The sequence below is a fragment of the Panthera leo genome, chromosome A2, assembly GCF_018350215.1.
Source record: "Panthera leo isolate Ple1 chromosome A2, P.leo_Ple1_pat1.1, whole genome shotgun sequence".
In the NCBI taxonomy this organism is placed as follows: domain Eukaryota; kingdom Metazoa; phylum Chordata; class Mammalia; order Carnivora; family Felidae; genus Panthera; species Panthera leo.
Window position 1 is genome coordinate 40,303,906 of NC_056680.1, and position 19,333 is coordinate 40,323,238.

The 19,333-nt window shown below is 47.3% G+C and overlaps 1 protein-coding gene across 2 annotated transcripts in view; it reads right to left on the bottom strand.

The window, feature by feature from the left end:
* The window catches only part of PDZRN3 (PDZ domain containing ring finger 3), a 241,105-nt gene that overhangs the window by 38,304 nt on the left and 183,468 nt on the right, over positions 1-19,333 (bottom strand). The window contains exon 1 of one of the 2 annotated variants that reach the window (XM_042929991.1): positions 10,752-10,820. The exons of the other annotated variant lie outside the window; for it this stretch is intronic. Within the exon in view, the coding sequence (XP_042785925.1) occupies positions 10,752-10,820 (69 nt within the window). Of the gene's footprint in view, positions 1-10,751; positions 10,821-19,333 lie in introns of those variants that run through there. 2 annotated transcript variants of the gene reach the window in all.

Here is a 19,333-nt window from a genome sequence, read left to right on the forward strand (position 1 = left end):
TAGCAGCCGTGCGATCCCAGGCCCGTGAATGAGCTTCTCTAACCCTCAGTTGCCTCGTCTATAAGATGGACATAACAACAGTACCTGCACTTTAAGGGGCTGTGTTGGAATCACACGGGATTCCACATATAACAGCTGTACATAAACCACGTGCATGGCAAATGACACCCCCCCGTTATTTATCATTGCTACTGGCATGAAACTCCAAATCAGTGGAACGTATTCGTCTTGGGCCTTCGCTGTCAATTCAAGGACAAAGAATACAATGCTGGAATTGTTTCCTCCTTTCTCTGGACAGTTCTTAACTGTGTCCAGATGTGGAGTAGAGTTGGTTCTGAAACTTGACGACCCCTTGAGAACAAGATGTTCTGACTCTTCACAGTGACTTCTCCCTGATGTTTTCCCCCACCCCCCCTCCCCCGTCCCCGTCACCATACGGGGCACAGGCACCTGCTCTCAGGTTCTACTCCTTGGAGGAACCCGGACAGAACCCTCATTGTGGGGGGCAGAGATGAGACAGACAGGCCAGCAAACTTGAACTTTCATTCCTGGACAGTTTCCAGCTACCTAGGTTTGTACTACAAACTTGAGGCTTAGCGAGTTGCTAGCGAGAGAAGAGAAAAGGGGCCCAGGGAAAGAGAGGCACCTTTGGTCGGGGAATCCTAACACCTGCCAACACAGTGATACACGCAAGTGAGGGCAACAGAGGGCAGCTGGTACCTAACATGCCAAGTGGTTGCAATACAAGTCATTCATGCCAGGCGTTTTATAGCTCGATAAAAAGGAACAGAATCCTGGATGCAAAATACCGCTGCGATTCTGGGGGGAAATACCCACTGCTTTTCATCTCCTGATGCCAAGTGAAATACCGGTAGGAAGGATACTAATTTCTCTCTAGGTTTTCCAGACTCCCTAAACAGTAAACAGCTGCTTGGTAATGGAAAATCGGTTCATATTCTTTAGAGTTTTCTTTTATTAAAATGCATGTCATTTCTAACGTTACGTGCCACACCGCTGACACTTTTGGGCAGAGGAGGGGATTCATTAATTGCCACGTATGGCGAAACAGGAATGTGCTTGGGCCGCGGTACACTGTTTAACACACTGGGAGGAAACCGTTATTTTCCCACATGGCTCACAAATTAACTCTGTTTTCATTGGTTCAATGCTGTGAATCGTGTCTGCCTGCGTTATCTGGTTTATGCATTGTTTGTTCACAAAAAAGACAAAAATTTTCCTTCAGATTTCTTTATATAGAAACACACAAACATGTCAACCCCTAAGAGATGTGTTTGTAAAGACACAAGTTCTAAGTGTAGTCTCACAGATGTCTTCTGTTACAACAAATGGTGTCGTTTCAGAGAATTCGTTTGCAGATGAAGAATGCTTTATGTTAAGGAAAAAAGTAACCAGCATTTTAATACTTTTTAAAGATCTTTACAGACAGCTAACTCCTTCCTCCCCATTATTACTGCGTCTGGTTTACTTTTCTTCAGAGTTTAGAGGGGGGAGGGAAGCTTTTTAACATTTATTTTTTATTTTATTATTATTTTTTAAAAGCAGGCTGTATGCCCAGTGCAGAGCCCAACACGAGGCTTGAACTCACAACCTTGAGATCAAGACCTGAACTGAAATCAAGAGTCGGGTGTTTAACAGACTGAGCCACCCAGGTGACCCTGGAGGCTTTTTATAATCTATGATATTTCTGGGTGAATATCCTGAGTCTGGGTGGCTCAGTTAAAGGTCCAACTCTTGACTTCAGCTCAGGTCATGATCTCACAGTTTGTGGGTTCGAGCCCCACATCAGGCTCTGTGCTCACAACAGAGCCTGCTTGGGATTCATTCTCTCTCTCTCTCTCTCTCTCTCTGCCCATTCTCTGCTTGTGCTCTCTCTCTCTTTCTCTCTCTCACAAAATAAATAAACTTAAAAAAATAATCTATGATATTTCTTCTTGGGGCTGTTCTTCATATTTTATTCAGTACTGAAGACATTAAAAGTTCTGTTAAGATACACGTAAATATAAAGAATGCTACGCTGACTACTTGTGAGCCCATCCCCCAATTCGGGAGAAGAGCCTACCAAGTCGTCACTTTGACAAGCTGCAAATCGCACGTCCGTGGGTGGCCAGAGTGCCAAGAGCTCAAGAAGGTGGCACTAGAGAGAGACCTGCCCTCCCAGGGGACCAGAGTTACCGCAAAACTATAGCACAATAAAACAGACACTCTTAGTGCAAGGTTGGTGCAGGGAGACTCTCAGATGGCCAGAACAAAAAGGCCAGAAATAGCCCCAAACTTGACACAGGGAAAAGGGCAGTGCCCTTCGATGGAGAAGAGATGGGCTGTTCTCCAAGTGGTGCCGGGGGATCCATACTAAAAAAGTGAGGTCGACTCCAGCCTTACACCTTTCTGTGAAAAGCAACATTTATATATAGCTTTTGGAAGAAAATATAGGAGAGTAGCTTTATGGCTTTCACCATAGAAAATGTATTTCCTAACACAGACTAAAAGCACAGACCATAAGAAAAGACTGATATATTTGACTATGTTGAATTAAGGGATTTGGTTCAACTGGAATACATCATAAAGAGAGGGCAAAGACAAGCCACAAACTGGGAGAAAAGGCCTCCAACTCCTATCTCATAAAGGACCAGTATCCAGACTATGCTTTTAAAAATCCTATGAATCAAAGGAAAAAGATGAAAAATCCAAGAGAGAACTGGGGCAGACACTTGAACGGGCACCGCACACACACCAACGGAAGCACAATATGGCCAATATACACGTCAAAAATAGAATACTCTATTTCATTAATAATCAAGAATAAACCAGATTTAAACCAAAGTGAGATACCTCTTTATATTCACGGCAATGGAAAAATTAAGAAGTCAGGCAACACCAGGTAGGGATGTGGATCAAGAACCTGTCCACTATGATGTTGAAAGACTGTCTGGCATTAATAAAACCAAAGAGATATACACCCTAAATGCCTGCCTGCCTTCACTCTCCCCCTCCCTCCTGTCTTTTCATCCCCTCCTCAGTCTGTCCATCCGTTCACCCATCCATTCATCCATACGTAATTACATACCTCTCACAGCAGTGGTTCCCAAAGGGTGCTCCCCAGATCAGCAGTATCTAAACTGGAGGTGGGGCACAGGACTCTGTGCTTTTACCAAGGCCTCCGGGTGATGCTGATGCCATGTTCAAGCTTGAGAACCAGTGCCCTAAAGGAACTTTTGTACCTTGAAATTGGTGTAAGAACGCAAGTTACAAGTGAAGAGTCCCCTCCTCTACCCCACTCCCTTTTTCTATCAAATAGAAAAAAAGAGGAAGAAGTGAGAACAACTTTAATACCCAGTGAATATGGGAATGAGAAGCAAGGCGAGGCAGATACTTAGTTGCTGGTGGGTGTCATACAAAGAGGCTTACTGGGGGGGGGGGGAAATTGGCACTACCTATGAAGACCTCTACAATTGTTTATCCTCTGACACAACCCATAAAAATGTACACTAAGATCATTATTAAGGATTGGTCAGTGGTACTGTTTCATTGACACATACAGCTAGACCGAGTCCTGCAACCTGGAAGTGTCCCGGGAGCAGGGTCTATCAATCGGGACCTGCCATCATGGTGATGGCCACACGCTTCATCATCAGAAAGGGGACCGTGCTCTACTTATTTCACCCAGGATTCTGCAAATTACGATTCATTTGGTTCACAAGTCCTTTCTAAAAACACATTTTCTTCTGGTAGGAGGATTGTGCTTACCATCATTCACATTATTGGGGATTACGTTTATTAGATTAATTTCCCATTTACTATCGGGAAGGTAGTGTTTGTAGGAATAGGAGGGTGTAAACATTAGGGGGATGCAGGATAATTCTAGAATCTCAGGTAATTCTGAGAGGGACACCGGTTGAAGAAAATTAAAGCTTAATCTGTAGAAGATACCCACACATTTACACACACACGTATTACCTGCATACACACGAACATGTGTCAATGTGTGATGTCTATATGTGCACATAAATTTTTAACAGACAAAACGTCACGAACCTTCAATTTTCCACTTGTAAATTAGATGTTATAGAACAACTTGCTTGAAAAAAGCCCTGCCTAATCGAAACAAAATGACCTTTTGTTTTTTGGTATTAACCAACAGATGGTTATGTTTTGATCTGAACCTAAGTATCTGAGAAATGAGCTCTTCCTGCTACCAACTCATCCAAAGGAAGACTTAAGAGAATCTGCCCGAAATCTTGGGTAACTTAAGACTCCTACCTCTTGCAGTATTTTTGGTTTAACGTTCAACAGAGGTCCTCAAGGCTGAAGGAGCAGCTAACTCACCTGGAGGCCTGGTTCCACACAGACTGCTGGCTCCGCTCACAGAGATTCTGGCTCAGCAGGTCTGGAGTGTGGCTGGAGAACCCACGTTTCTAACAAGTTCCTACGCGATGGTGATGCTGAAACTTCTGGATACCCCTCAACAGTCAGAAAAGCTCTCCTTGATCCCTTCTGCCCCTCACATCAAGATACTTGCATTCCACAATCGAACGCTGATGTTAATAACTTTCTTTCACGTGTGCAGTATTTCAGCTTATTCTTTATTACAAACTGATGGGTATAACCAGATACACTGGGAGAAATTACCCTGCCAGGCCAGATGACCAGCAAACTGGAAAAGGAGGGACCCTTTGCCCAAAGCCGACCAACAGACACACACACAACTCAACATGCCCTTGGTGAAGAACTGGGAAAGCAGGTCATCTGACGTAGACAAACTCATTCCTGACTTTTCTCACCACAGTACTTGCTGTTAGGCAGCAGAGTCTGATGGCATTTCACCAATGTTATGACACCTGCCACACAGGTGAAGGTGATGCTTCTAGAAACGTGGAGCTTTGTGAGCTTTAGAGAGTGGATGCTATGTTCCCTGCTGAATCCCACACTGGTCAGAGAAAGCAGGAGGGTTATTTTGGCTCTGGCATGCTTCTGGAGCTGCTGATGGTGTTCTTTTGTGCCTCCTCTCCCCCACACCCAATATAGCCATGACCTCTCCTTGCATTATTAATGAGTGCAAGAGAAGTCATTTATTAAAGCTACATTTTTTCAGTGTTCCATATGTTTCTCTCTGCCAGCCATGGCAGGCGTGTCATGGGAATGCAGAGAGGGGCAGTCCTCTCCCCTGTGACCATGAACCACCTGCCTCATGGCAGTATGCAGCTGTATCTATGGAAGCCATTAGGATCCTGGGACACTGACTCATTTGTCACTGCTAAATGCCTTCCCAGACCAAAGTGGGACCTACTTGATACATTCCTCATTCAGAAGCCAATTTGGTAAACACGTCCTGAATAGTTTACTGGTTATATGTCAGGACCTGGGGTGTCACATAGAACCAGACAAAGTCCCTGCATTCATGGGGCTGACATTTTCCTGGGGACTGGGGGGTTGGAGACAAGTTAACAGGTACGTGAAATTATGTTAAGTGCTAGGAAGGAAATAAACCGTATACAGAGAGATCATGGGTGGAGGTGGGGGAACCTCGTAGGTCAGGAAGGTCTTTGGGGAGAGGAATGTTCGAGCTGAGTCCTCAAGGATGAACTGGTGAACCATGTTACAGATGGAGGGGAACAACCAGTTGTAAGGTCTTACAGGGAAGGAATAAGGTGGTTTCTGGGGGCTACAAGAAGCCTGCCAGGACCAGAGCAGACACACAATGGGCACACGGCAGGCAGCTTGCTGGAGAGGTAAGAAGAGGCCAGACCACACAGGCCCTTGCAGGCCACAGTTAAGGAGTTAGTTTTATCTAAGGGGCAGAGCGGAGCCAGTGAGCAGGGAGTGGAAACTCAGTTCTGGGCACAGGGCTGGCTGGGCAAACGTGTTGGCAGAATGAATGAAAAGTAAATGTCTTGCAGCCCCCGTGGTCTCCAGCTGCACCTTCTTGATCCAAATCACAGTCATCTCGTCCAACAGCTCGTTCGGGGATTCCTGACCAGTACCCTTGTTTCCGGTCTTGCTCCTGATGCCCTACCAGCACATACAAAATCCATCGTGTTCAACCAATCCCATGCTGAGGGTAAAGGTGGTGACTAGACCTCCCAGGATTTCGCAGTGTAACTGAAGAGGATGATTTAACAGATGACACTGAGACGAGGAACAGAATATGCTCACCTCATGGGAAGGCTCAGTGCAGGGATACGGAGGTGCACAGGACCTCACGGAGGTTCAGTGCAGGGATACAGCGGTGTGCCGGGGCTCATGGGAACACTTAGAAGGACATCTAAGCTGGGGTGGTGGCCAACTGGCCTCAGTTCTAAGAGGAAAGCAAGAGGACTCCTCTCTGGTCACCTAATGCTTTGTACGGCAAGAAGAGGTACGTAGAAAGAGGGGAGCGGGCCCTGGCCTAACCCTCGGCCTGTCCTTCCCATTGCTTCATCTACATTAAAGAGGTTTACGGTCCACTGTTAACTGATGGGAAAACAAGTACTAGTGACAGATAAATGCCCACCATGAAAAAACGTGACTTGCTCAGCCACAGGTAGGTGCCATGTCACTCGGGCAAGAAGAGACGGTTTTTGTTTTTGTTTTTTTTCCTCTTGCTTTGCCTATAACAAATCAGTTTGTGAAGCTGCTTCTAATAATAAAGCTCCGTGAACTGATAGGTTGTTGAAGCAAACACACTCTTACTTGCAGGAACGCTAAACCACGTTCAGCACTTCTATATGGAGGTCGAGTTCATGTTCATCCAATTAACCATCATTAACTCTGTCCACGCTCTATCATACCACAGCCTGGCTGACTCTCAAAACCAACAACTTCAGACGGCGTAAAAGGCACGGATTACTCCCGTTGTTTTGTTGCTGCTCCTGAGAGGCAAAAGAACGTGAACTTTCTTAAATGATCCATTCTTAAAAGTGCCTAGGAAGGTGATGGGAACTCTGCTCTCGCCTGTGTCCACCACCTTCCCCTGGCATGAGGGACCAGAGGCCCTGTCTCAAGCCTTCTCATTTGTAAGAGAACAGACCCAAGAGTCCCCAGGCTGAGAGAGGTGCCAAGCAGCACATGGCCGGCCCTGAGTGAGAACGCCGGGTCTCCGTGTGAGCTCCGCAAAGGTGAGCATGATTTTTAAAAACTAAGCTAAGCGTTCCGTATAATACAGGTCATCTCTTCACTGGTTTGGATAAATATGATTTCTATAAGAGAAGAATTCAGACCTCGGAATCACAGCACAGACATTGCGGCCACCCCCATTTGTGTCTCCTTCGTGTCTCAGTTTATCTTGGAAACGGGGATGGTAATATCCCCAATCCCTTGGTGCTGCTGTGAGGATTTGATGGAGAAATGCACAGTCAGCACTTAGCAAAGTGCTGGTACATAGTAAGTGCTCAGCAAATAATCCTGTGGTTGCTGCAATGAACGTCACCGCAATTTTATCAGTATGTTTCCCTTGCCGTCTTGAAAATGTCCATGGAGACTTCAGTGAATGTATTAGTTATTACAATTTCTACTTTGAAGCCTAAGTCCCAGACAGAATTAATTCCTTACTGCCCAATCGAGTGAGCAAAGATCACTATTCTGCAGAGTCTCTGGCTGACCTGAGACCTTAGAAGAGGTGGAGGGAATGGGCGTGATAACCCCTTCCGCTCCCCCTGGCCTCTATCTGAAAGCCCTCATCAAAGCATCTCTCCATACCCGCCTTCCCTGTGTCCTGAAAGGACACAGCTGTGGGGAGGACTCATGCCTGGCCAGTGATGAGGTCCCTGGCACCAAGCCAACGGAGCCACAGAGGTCTCCATCCCTGGTGACACTGCTCGCACACCCTTTGCCCATAACCAGGTGCCCAGTGTTAGCCAGGTTCTGGCCACAGCTCTAGAGCTCCCAGGCTCCCTAGCCCATCACCCCCCTGAACATGAGATATTCTAGGCAGTTAATCTATCCAAGTAGAAGAATGCCCCCCTTGATAGCCTGAAAGCATCTTCCTTTCCTGTTTCTCTCCTTTTCTTGGAAGCAGCCATGCTTCTGAGTGGTCCGAGATGGGGTACTTTTCCAGAGCAGGAAACAACTGCTAACTGAAACTTTAAAATGTCCCATGGGCACGGGCCCTGTCTTGACGTTCCCTGGTACTCTACAGTGACCCGGAAAGCACAAAGACTGCTATACCTCAACAGAAAGGGCAGGTAGGACACTTGTCTTGTACTGTCCTCAGAAGTACTGCAGACATCCCCTAGTATCTCGGCGTATCCCGTAACGCAGGGCATGCATCACTCATACGTGTGTGCTCTCCGCAGTGTCCTTTAACGACCAGGCAACTTCATGTGTTGCTGTTGTTTTTCTAATGTGATTAAAGGTACAATAAGGTATGTGTGCAACAAGAGGCAAAGCCATTGTTCTGCATCATTAAGCTCACAGCAGCCCCAAAAAGAAATTGTAGGCAGCTTGCCAAAGGCCCTAATGAAGAGCATCTCTTTGAATTATCTCTGGATGAGGAAAGGATCAAGTCTGAGCCCCAGAATATTTGATCCTCTTTGTGCTGCTGTTACGAGGGCTTACTGAAGCCAGACACACTGGACCTTCTGGAACTGTAATTTATGGAAACCTTAATTTCCCTGCTTTTAATAAGGCTTTGCATAATAAGAAGGGGAATGCAGTTATTAATTCCTGCAAGTGTTTTGTGAATTCCTTTATGCTATGGTTCAGGACTCGCGAAGAATAGGAGAAAGGGGATTTTACTTAGTTGGCACAAGGGTAATGGGTCCGAAAAGTAGTTTGAGTTTCCTGAAAATAAATCTGCATGGCTTCCTAAATTGCTGACAAAGTGTATTCCAGATGGAAGTCATTTATCAGCAATTTACTGCATGATGCGTTGGCCAGAAATATTTCCACATAAATTCACCTAGTAAAAACAAACAAACAAACAGAATCCAGGCTCTTTCTTTTGGGGGGCCAAGAGGGAAAGAGCCCAAATAATACAGGTGAATAAAGCACAAGTGAACACAGATTTGCAGGTCACAGGGCAGGGTAACCACATTGTGGAGGGGGCCAGTGTAATTAATACACCTACAGCAATGGATCCTAAATAATAGTTTTGTGCATGACAACCAAAAGAAACAAAAATACCCAGCAAGTTATTAAGACTCCATTTTTATGCCTTATATTATATACACAGTAGTGAAAGTCTTCACCATAACCACCCTGGTGATGCTTCTGCTGTTCTGCGTGGTTTGCTTCTGAACGTCTGACTCACTGAGAACTGGGGACTTCGTGCTCATTGCACATGATAACCTGGCAAAATGTGGATTACAACATCACCATATGATCACGCAGGGGATGGAGGGCAGATCTCCAGTGCCAAGGGCACTTTTGCCCAGGTTTCCAGTGTGCCCCCAGACTGCTTTCAAAGGACAGAAGAGTCCAGCGGAGTGCTGGGTGTGAGGTCGCAGGTCAGAAGTGTATGACCAACATTGATTTAAAATGCTTGTGTTTTGTAAGATATGTGCCCTCTGTATAAGGGGTGGTTGGGGGTGGGGGCATGACCAAGCCCCCAAAGGTTTGACATTCTGTATGCTTCAGTGAAGACACACAGAGACAGACACACACACACACACACACACACACACACACACACACACACACACACACACACACCTTTTCTTTACCCAGGGTCATTCTATCATTAGATTATCCACAGAAGCAGCCTTGTTTTGCTGTGTCTTTTTAATGCTAAGCGCCCTCTGGTGGCCTGTGCAAAAATGGTGCCCAACTGCCGGCTACTCCAGTTCTTTTTTTAAACTGTCTGGCTCTTTAAAGAATATGTTAATATGCGACTCAGTGTGATAAATTAAGGAATAAGCACCCTTTTTTTTCTGACCATAAAGACCTTATTCTAGCATTCTAATTTAAAAAAAACCTTTTTAACAGGATTATAATTTTTAGATCAATGAAGAAAAATTGGAAAGATTTAGAATGACTGAAGGGGAAAATACTTAACTGCCAAGTCAGGTTACCAACAACACTATGAAAACCTCAAGGTTCAGGATAAAACTTGAATATCTAAAAATAAAACACTCCACACAAAGGTCAGGTAAGTTATCTGGGTTATCCCTTACACGTCCTATTTCATCTCCACTGAAATTTCACGTGACTAATGATACAGAAGTTTCGAGAAGTCACCTGCTGTGGATGAAGGCACCCAAGATCAAGCCACCTGCTCTTGAAGTTGTTAACATTTTCACAGAGCGAGGTACAGAAATGGCAAGAGTGAAGCATAAATGTGAACCACATGTCCCAGGACAAGAAGTTGCTCAAAGAATCAAGTCTGCAGTAAACGCCTGTGCTCTGCTGAAAGGCACGCCTTCTAACTATTTGTAAACAGAGACAAAACGGCACGGGCATTAATCATCATCCCCGTCTCTTCTCCAACTTGTTCAAAGGGTGACCACGCTTTGACCCTTCCCAAGACATTCGCTGACACTCCAGAGGGCAGTCACTTGTAAAGGAGCTTTGTGACAGGACTGCTGGAAAGACACTTTATGACTGTCAACATCTTTACATATTCAAATACAGGCACCTAAGGAAGTGCCCCTGGGAGGGAAATTACCCAAGAGATTTAACAGAGAATACAGAGAAAAGTCCACAAGGCGGTCTCAGTCAGAATACAAGTACGCACCGGAATCCCTAATTCCTTTCCCAGAAGTTACCGTCTGCCAGGTGAGTGCCTGCCCACGCCCCCGGAATAAAAGGCAAAGCGTTACCTGACAAACTTCATAGAGCAATTTGTACTGCTCCTCTTGCTTCTGCAGGCTGCACAAACTGCATCCCATGTTTAGAGGAACGTCAAAGGAAGGCTTCAGTACGCGCCAGCACCCGGGAAAAGCAGCGTCCTGCGCGCAGGCATGAAGGTATCCTCGGAGAGCCTCAGGTGCATCAGGCGGCTGCAACACTTCACATTGGCGTTGCTCTCCAAGGCTGAAAACAACTCTCTCCCCTTCCACGCTTCCCCTCCTTCCCTCGCAGCGTGCACACACACACACACACACACAGACACACGCACGCACACACACACACACACATACACACACACCACTCCCTCCTCTGAGGGACTCTGGCAGCTGGATTGTGGTCCAATGCACACGCTATATAGACTGCTGCTCATGCATATTAATCAGCTCTCATTGACTATTCATAACAGACAATGATACAGAAGCTATAATTGCCAACTATGACAGTTGAAATTTCTCTAATTAACAAGCAAGTGCTCCAGTGGTAGGGAATAATAAAAGACACTAACAATTTTGTAAGCCATTTTCTGGCAGTTACAAATAAACATGACTGCATTTTTAGCAAGGTCTCTTAGGATAATCCCTAACGCATTTAAGCTAAATAGAAATTCATTTTTAAATATATCATAAAATTTCTGATGATATAAAATGTATTTAATGCTGCAGATAATGATGGCATATAAACGAGTTTTGTGGAATGCACATGTTTTGAATAATATTCGTATAATATTTAGTGCTCTCCCAAGTTGCAGGAAAAATCTGCCACATATGAATAAAATATAAAAATTTAAATTGCAAGGTATATATGTGCGTATGCAAAGTAACCCGGGGGTTGTAAGGAGATAGGCTGCCCTAAAGGTGAGCAAGCAGATAATCACTGCTAAAGTGCAATTTTCAGTTCCCAAAGCAGAAAGTTATTTGTTACAGGGCTGCCCAGCTCACTGGAAGGAAGAGAAGCAGCCAGCTTCGTGCCATCTCTTCAGCTATGCAGACGCTGACAGATTCCTCGGAGCTCATGCCACTGAGCTAACTGTCCCTGTCTACTACAGATCTGTGTCTGATATTCCGTGTCTGCCTAGACTTAACCCCCTTCTGCTCTGTGCTGTGTGTCTAGAAAGCAGGGAGTCGTGATTACACATGGAAGGTGAGGACCGGCCGCATTTAAGAACTGATTCCTCTACCTTGCCTCTTGTTTCCCTTCATCCAGCCTCTGACCCACTAAGTTGGACGGCTTTACAAACAACAACTTTCTTTTCTCAAATGACTACCCCACCACCCCCAATGAAATGCAGAGGTAATATTTTTTCAGCCCAAATCATTCACGATTAAAAATCTCACCACTGTTTCCAAACCCTCACCCCACCTCCATCTTATAAAGGTTGAACTGTCTCCCAGGAGGACTCCCACATCCTGTCAAGATGCATCACAGGGACTGAAGAATAATGCTCCCTTTCTCTGGGAGTCCAGACACACCTGGGATGTGAGTAAAACAGTAAATAAAATCCCACCTGGGCTGGTGGCCAGCAGATACATCTGGTCCCATTTCTCGGACCCAGAAGATGAGGCATGGCAACTTGTCACAGATGAGCTAATAGTCCCGGCTTTTGCTGGAGGGGGAGGAAGGGAACCTCCATCTCAGACCCACACCTGGTGTCACTATCGTGGCTAGAGCCGACAGCTGAGGCGTGCCACGAGGGAAAAGAAGCCACAGATGGCGCTGGGCAGCGGCAGTGACCTCTGACTTGCTCTGATGTTGAGAAGGGCCGTTTGGATCCATGAGCAAGTTACTGAGGGCTCGGTTTCCTGATCTCTAAAGAGCTAGGCAACGAAGTACCTTACAGAGTTTTGTTGGAACGATGTAAGAAAACACAAGCTGTCAAGCCAAAACCAGAGGTCATGCTTGTCCACTGCCCTCACCCAGAGCCTTCCATCTGTAGTTCTGCTCTCTTCTAACCCAAGTGAGATCTCAATTCCTTCCACTTCCATTTACCGTCCACTCCACCTGGACAATCCTAAGACCCGCCCCATGCACCTTCTGCTTCCTCTCTTGCCTACCCGCGGGGTACCCATTGTAAGGTTGCCAGGTCGGTCTTTATAAAGCAGAAACACGATCACTTTTTTTTTGCTTAAAAACGCTGCTACGACTTCTCGTCAAACCTGGATTAGAGTCACATTCTTCACAGGGCTTCCCATGCCCTGTAAACTCCGGTCTTTGTCCATCGGTTTCTATCATCTACTGGTGCTCACTTCACTCCCAGCAAGCCACATCCTTCCTCAGGGCTCCCTCCGCCAGAATGCCCCTCCCTTCTTCTTCCTACCCACTCAGTACCCCCATCTCGGCTCAAATGAAGCCTCGTTAGGAAAGCCTTTGTTGGTGTACCTGGCATGAATTTATTTCTCAATCCTCCAAATTACTGTTCTATCACCCCATTCACTTCCTCAATCTTCCTGTTCATTCAGGCTGTTTGTTGCTGTGTCCTTGGATAAGAACGTCGGCCTCGTGAGGGCAGGTAACTGTGTCTGCATCTCTCCGGGGCTCAGCCCTGTGCAGGCACTGGGACAACACCTGTCCTTTGGTTGAAAGAACACATGAAGACGGATGCCTCACAAACCCATGCCCTGTAGGGTGAACCGGAAGTACCCTATACAGAGGTCAAGAGGGAGCTTGGTTTTCCTCCCCCAAAGCTGTGGACCATTAGGTCATTTTGTGGTAAGCTGTTGTGTGTCACAGTAGCTTATACCCACCTTTTTTCCTGCACGTCCACAGAAAAATAGACAAATGGGCTCCAGCTCAATGGATAAGGAACTGACGCAAACCCTTTTAGTCTTCGTTACAAAACTTTCCAACCTTGTTCAGAAGCGAATTTTATCACATATTGCCCTGTGCTTCAGAAATGTTTCTCAAACTTCTGGGTCTTAGGAAGCCTTCACACTCTTAAAAATTATTGAGAACATCGAAGGGCTGCTGTTTATTTGGGTTACACCTATTGATGTTCACAATGTTAGAAACGATCAGAAATTAAAAAATGCTGATTCCTTCATTTAAAATAGCACTAAGAAACCCATTACATATTAACATAACTAACATTTTTATGAAAAAATTACTGTATTTTCCAAAACCAAAAGAATTTTGCGGGAAGAATGGCATTGTTTTACATTTTCACAAAGCCCTCTATGTCTAACTTAATTGAAGACAGCTGGTCTTTCGCTTCTGCATTTAGTCATTTCTGCTGTGTGATGGCTTCTAGAAAATTCTAATGGACTGTACATGCAGGAAAGAATGAGAGCAAAAGAAAAAAAATAACACCTTGATGTTTATCAAACTCTTGATGTTTATGAACATAGTTTTGGCCCCATAGACCCCCTGAAATAGTTCCTAGGTGACAGTATTGAGAATTGCCACTCCAGAAAGACACATCTGTGAGCTAGGAGTCCAAGACTCTCACGCTTGGTGGCACCTGGGTGGCTCAGGCAGCTAAGCCCCTGACTTCGGCTCAGGTCCTGATCTCACAGGTTATGAGTTCAAGCCCCACATCTGGCTCTCTGCTGTCAGTGCAGAGCCTGCTTCAGATCCTCTGCCCACTGACCACCCCCCCCACCCCTACCCCCGCTCCCAAAAATAAATAAACATTAAAAAAAAAGAGCATCATGCTTGGGGGCGGGCAGAAGAGTGGAAGGGATACTAATTCAAAGGCAACTCATGGTTGGTTTTCCACTCTTACGATCAATTACATAGTATTTGGATTCAAGAATGAAAAACACTTGTACCCATTATGCCTAAAACAGGACTTACCAAAGCGATTATTTGCCGTAGCTATGCCCCTTCCTTTGTACAACCATCTAGAATAGTTTCATTTGCAACATGTTGCTTTCAGGGAGTAAGAAACACAACTGTGTAAAAGGAGGTTCACCGGTACTGTGATATGAACCAAGTCATTTCATATCACGGATCCAAGAGGCACAGATCTTAGTGACAGGAAGTTCTTTACAACAGACCTGTTTCTGAGAGAACGGCTGTCCCAGTAAAAATGAAAAACTAGTTGGCGACACAGAGACGCACATTGTTTGGCGAAGATGCTGAATGTCCTTTTCAAGTCGGTAATCCCATCATCGGAAAGCGCCTCACAGGCTCACCCGCGCACGTGGGCCCTCAGACAGCCGCCTCCTCCTGCCTTCACAGGGATGAAAAATACAGCGCAAAGAAGGGTCACCGAGGACCAAGGAGACACAGACAGAAGAGGCACATACAGTAAGGGCCGAGGGTGCCCAGGGAATAGCTTGTATAATCATTCTCTGAACTTCCTAAAGTCATCAGGAATGCTGTGAGAGTCAGCAGATGGACGGGAGAACTTACGTTCACCTGACTGTGGAAACAACTATCTCGTTCAAGCACATTCCTCCAGCACACAGACTGCGGTGCCTGTATGTCCGATACCTGTCATTTGACCTTCCTGGTTTTTCCTGATGGATGATGAACACAGGTGTCCTCAAACCAGAGTTTCAGTCGGAGGGAATATTCTTCTGGGAAGAGCAATGACAAAAACCAAGTGGGAAGATGGACCCAAGTTCATCAAGTTCTCAAGGGAGAAGCGGAGTCTCTTTGGGGGTCCACACCAGCGGGCTGTGGAGCTGATGTCACGTCCCTCGACTCTCTCAGACACCCGCCCGATGGCTCTGCCTTGCCTTAAGCTCTTTTCAGCTTTCTTCTGGATCGTGACGATTCATTAACTTGGTTTCTTCCTGCTTTGAATCTCACTCTTTCAATTCCTACTGTACAATGCAGCTACACACACACACACACACACACACACACACACACACACACACACACACAGCTGATAAACCACCGCGCTCAAGGCACAGACCAAGCTCCCAAGCACGCGGATCTCACCCATTCTGCTCTGCCCGGCCTCCCCTGTCTGTCTAGCAGCACTTCCTGCATTAGGGTCCTTCGTGCCTCATGTCTGTGCACATGGTGGGCCCTCGGCTTGCACCACCAGCTCCAGAGCCTTCCGTGTGCCCCTTGAATCTGCCCCCCTCTACCCCCGCAACGGAGGCCCTTAGCACTTTTGCGGCTTCCTTTGGGCACGCTTCACACTGTGTGGTCCTTCTGTGTTTACATCTCTCTTCCTCACTGGGGAAGACCAGGCCTAATTCAGCTATGGATGCCCACCCCTCCCCCCAACCCCATGGGCTCAATACGTATCTCATGAATTAATTCAGCATCTGATATTCACTAAGTACCCCCTCAGGTATGAGGCACCTCCCTGAGTTCTGAGAACACAGGAGTGACCAAAATGGGCACAGAATCCAACTCTCCCAAGAAGATCAAGGCCATAAACCTCGGCCTTTTATGCCTGCTATGGTCTGGATGTGGTGTCGCCCGCCAATTAATGTTGACATCCTCATGTCCAGGGTGATGGCATTAGGAGGTGGGGTCCTCGGGAAGTGCTTAGTTGATGAGGTAAGGGAGAGCTCATGAACAGGGTTAATATTCTTGTAAAAGAGACCCCACAGAGCTCCCAGTCCTCTCTGCAGGGGGATGATACAACGGCATCTGTGACTTAGAAGGAAGCCCTCAGCCAGACGGGCTGCCCTCTGATCTTGAACTTCCAGCCTCCAGAGCTGTGAGCAATACATTTCGGCTGTTCATAAGCCACAGGATCGACGCTGTTCTGTTAAGCAGCCCAAACGGACTGAGATTCTACCTTTTGTGGGATCAAAGTTGTTCCTATGAGCCTGGTAAACCGAGTCATGGCCAGAGATTCAAATCCACCACGGGCTGAGGAAACAGTTTTGTGTCTTTTCGCTAACCTTCCCCTTTGCTGGGGTGGTGTTTCAGTAGCCTGTCTGAACCACGTTTAGTGCTTGAACGAGGAGTAAGAGCCGCGAGAAAGCCAAGTGTGGATGAGAATCCCATCACCAGCGCGAAGAAAAAAAGCAGCCGCAAAGAGGTTAGAACACACAAACGCACGAATGTCACAGGAGCTGAAACCACACGGAACAGCAGCTCTAAGTGCAATTTTGTTTCTGAAAAGCTCTCTAAGCTCAGAACATCTGCGCAGGACCTCAGCTCCTATTTTTATAAACCAGAGCACGTCCTCCCTTTGGAGTGAGGTGATGCTGTCCGGAGGGCACCTGCTGGGCTCCGGGGACCCGAGGAACACCCTGGCTGCCGGCCACCAAGAGCTCTGCCATTTTCCCTTGAGGCAGTCGGGAGCCAAGGCGCACACGAGGCCTTGGGAGGGGCCGACGAGGCCAGGGCGAGGGCCACCTGCTGCACCCACCCACGGCCACTGTTCAAACACCACGCGGGCGGACGAGCCCCGGCCACCGGGAGCTGCTTCCCGAACCCCAAAACATGCCACTGGACAAGCCACCAGAGCAACAGGGATCCGTCACGGGGAGGCTGGGACACGCGTATTTTTGTGGAAGGTAGCCAGGGGAAAAGAGCTCCAACAGGCCTCAACTTCGACAGAAAATTCAAGTTTCCTGGTGGGCGTGAAGCCTTGGGGACACCCCAGTGGATGCTTTTGTTCCTTGAAGGCCCCGCGGCACGCTGTGTCCCTGCTGGTGCTTGCTACCGGAAGTGAGTGCGTGCCTCCATTTCCCCAGCTAGAGCTGAGATTCCTGGAGGGTGGACTCCTGACTGAGTCATCTCTATGACCCCTGAAATGCCTAGAACAATATCCAAACCCTCTCCAGACTGAGTTCCTCACACAAAAGAGGGAGCACACCCTTGGCCATGGCTCAGGGAGTCCGGTGAGGAAGGGAGGGTAACGGGTCAACCTAGTCCAGCCCAGAAGAACAACTCGCGGGGTATAGGAAGGACATTCACAACCTCCTGGGACCTTGGGTTTCCCCATCCTGCAGTGTGGCACCCACCCCCCAAACCAGGACGATGGAGGCCTCCCTCCACACACTTATTCTAGAAAGCCTGTAAAACTTCTGTGAACACAGCCTGAGGGTGTACCATAAGCCAAAAGGGAAGTGACAAACCTGGGGAGCCCAAACCCTTCCAGAATGTTCTAGAGCAGGGGGTGGGGAACTTCTACCACAAAGGGCCAGAGAGTAAGTATTTTACATTTTGTGGGCCAAGAGAGGAAATCGAGGACACTACGTAGGAACCATTTTACAGTGTAGAAAACACTCTTCATCGGCAGGCCGTGTGTACACAGGCTGAGGGTTGGATTTGGCCTCTGAACAAAAATTTGCCCACCAGACTGTCACAGTCTGAGCAAAGAGCTCATTTTGTCTGTGTAACACGATGAGGCTCCCTCCTCTCCCCATGTCATGAGGAGAAAACTGAGGGGCAGGCAGGCAAGGTGACTGACCCACGCACACACGGCGGGTAAGGGCAGAGACGAGACCCAGATTCAGACTGGGTAACCCCCAAGCCCGCGAGCCGCTGCACATCCCTTTGTTTCACACAACCTACTGTGTTCGTTACGAACACTGGTGCAGGCAAAGAGGCTCTAAAGGCCAGCTCCCTGGCGGGAAAAGTAGGAGGAGCTGCAGAAAAAACTCTAAGTCACACAACGTATTCACACTGATGCTGACCGACACCCAAAATCTGTAAGTAACTGGCCTGCCTTTTGCTGCAATGGCGATGTGTCTCTGTCTCGTGCTGGGTATTAGTTTCCTTTTTGATGTTTACAACCACCCAGCAGCCTGACCCCAGGTGTCCCTCCTGAGGCCGGGGCCTGGGAAACGTGTAACGTCCTCCCGGAGCCTCTTTGCTCTCACACAAGTGACAGACTCCTCAAAAGCTACATTCTGAACACCATGAGGCATGACCAAGCTCCTGGCGACCCTGGGGGATGTCTCAGGCCTGCTGCGAACCACGCAAGTCTGTTCCAACCAATGGATGTGGGATTCCTGACAGCAGGAAAGAGGATTCCAGGCCTGGAGTATAGGCAGGAGATGGAAGAGAAGGAGACGTGACAGAGACAGGTGTGTGAACACAGGGAAGACGACTGGAGAGGATGTCAGGACAGGATCTGGGGGAATTAAGTTGGGGACACGCACATCCTTCAAAGTCCTGATGGGGTAAGCCAGGCTCAGCTTTGTGGAGACTGAACGCGGGTGACCAAGAAGAGACAGCAAGCGACAGGACCACACCGCCAGGATGAAGGACACTGGGCAAGAGGGAGGAGGGAGAGATTTGGAACTCACACGGCAAGAGCACCAACTGCGTTGCTGTGGATTGAGAGAAATGACTAGAATAACAGGCTGGGAAAGAAGTACATAAAGGGACAACTGAAGGGGACCAAACCTTGGAGGGAAAGAGGAGGAGATGGGACTTCACCTCAGTATGTTACAGGTCACAGACTGTAGGCTGGACCCATGCAACATCTTCAACGTTTTGGGTGAGGTGCTAAGCAAAAAACAAAATCCTGAAGTTTCACCTAAAACGTGTAGTTTCTTTGTCAACTTTAGATAACCCCCCCAAATCCGATACACGGGTGGCAAACGTGCGTCCCCTTGAGATGTAGGGGTGCTCTGTGGTCCCCACTTCCCTCGTGGGCCTCCTCACTGGCCGGTTTAAGTGGCCG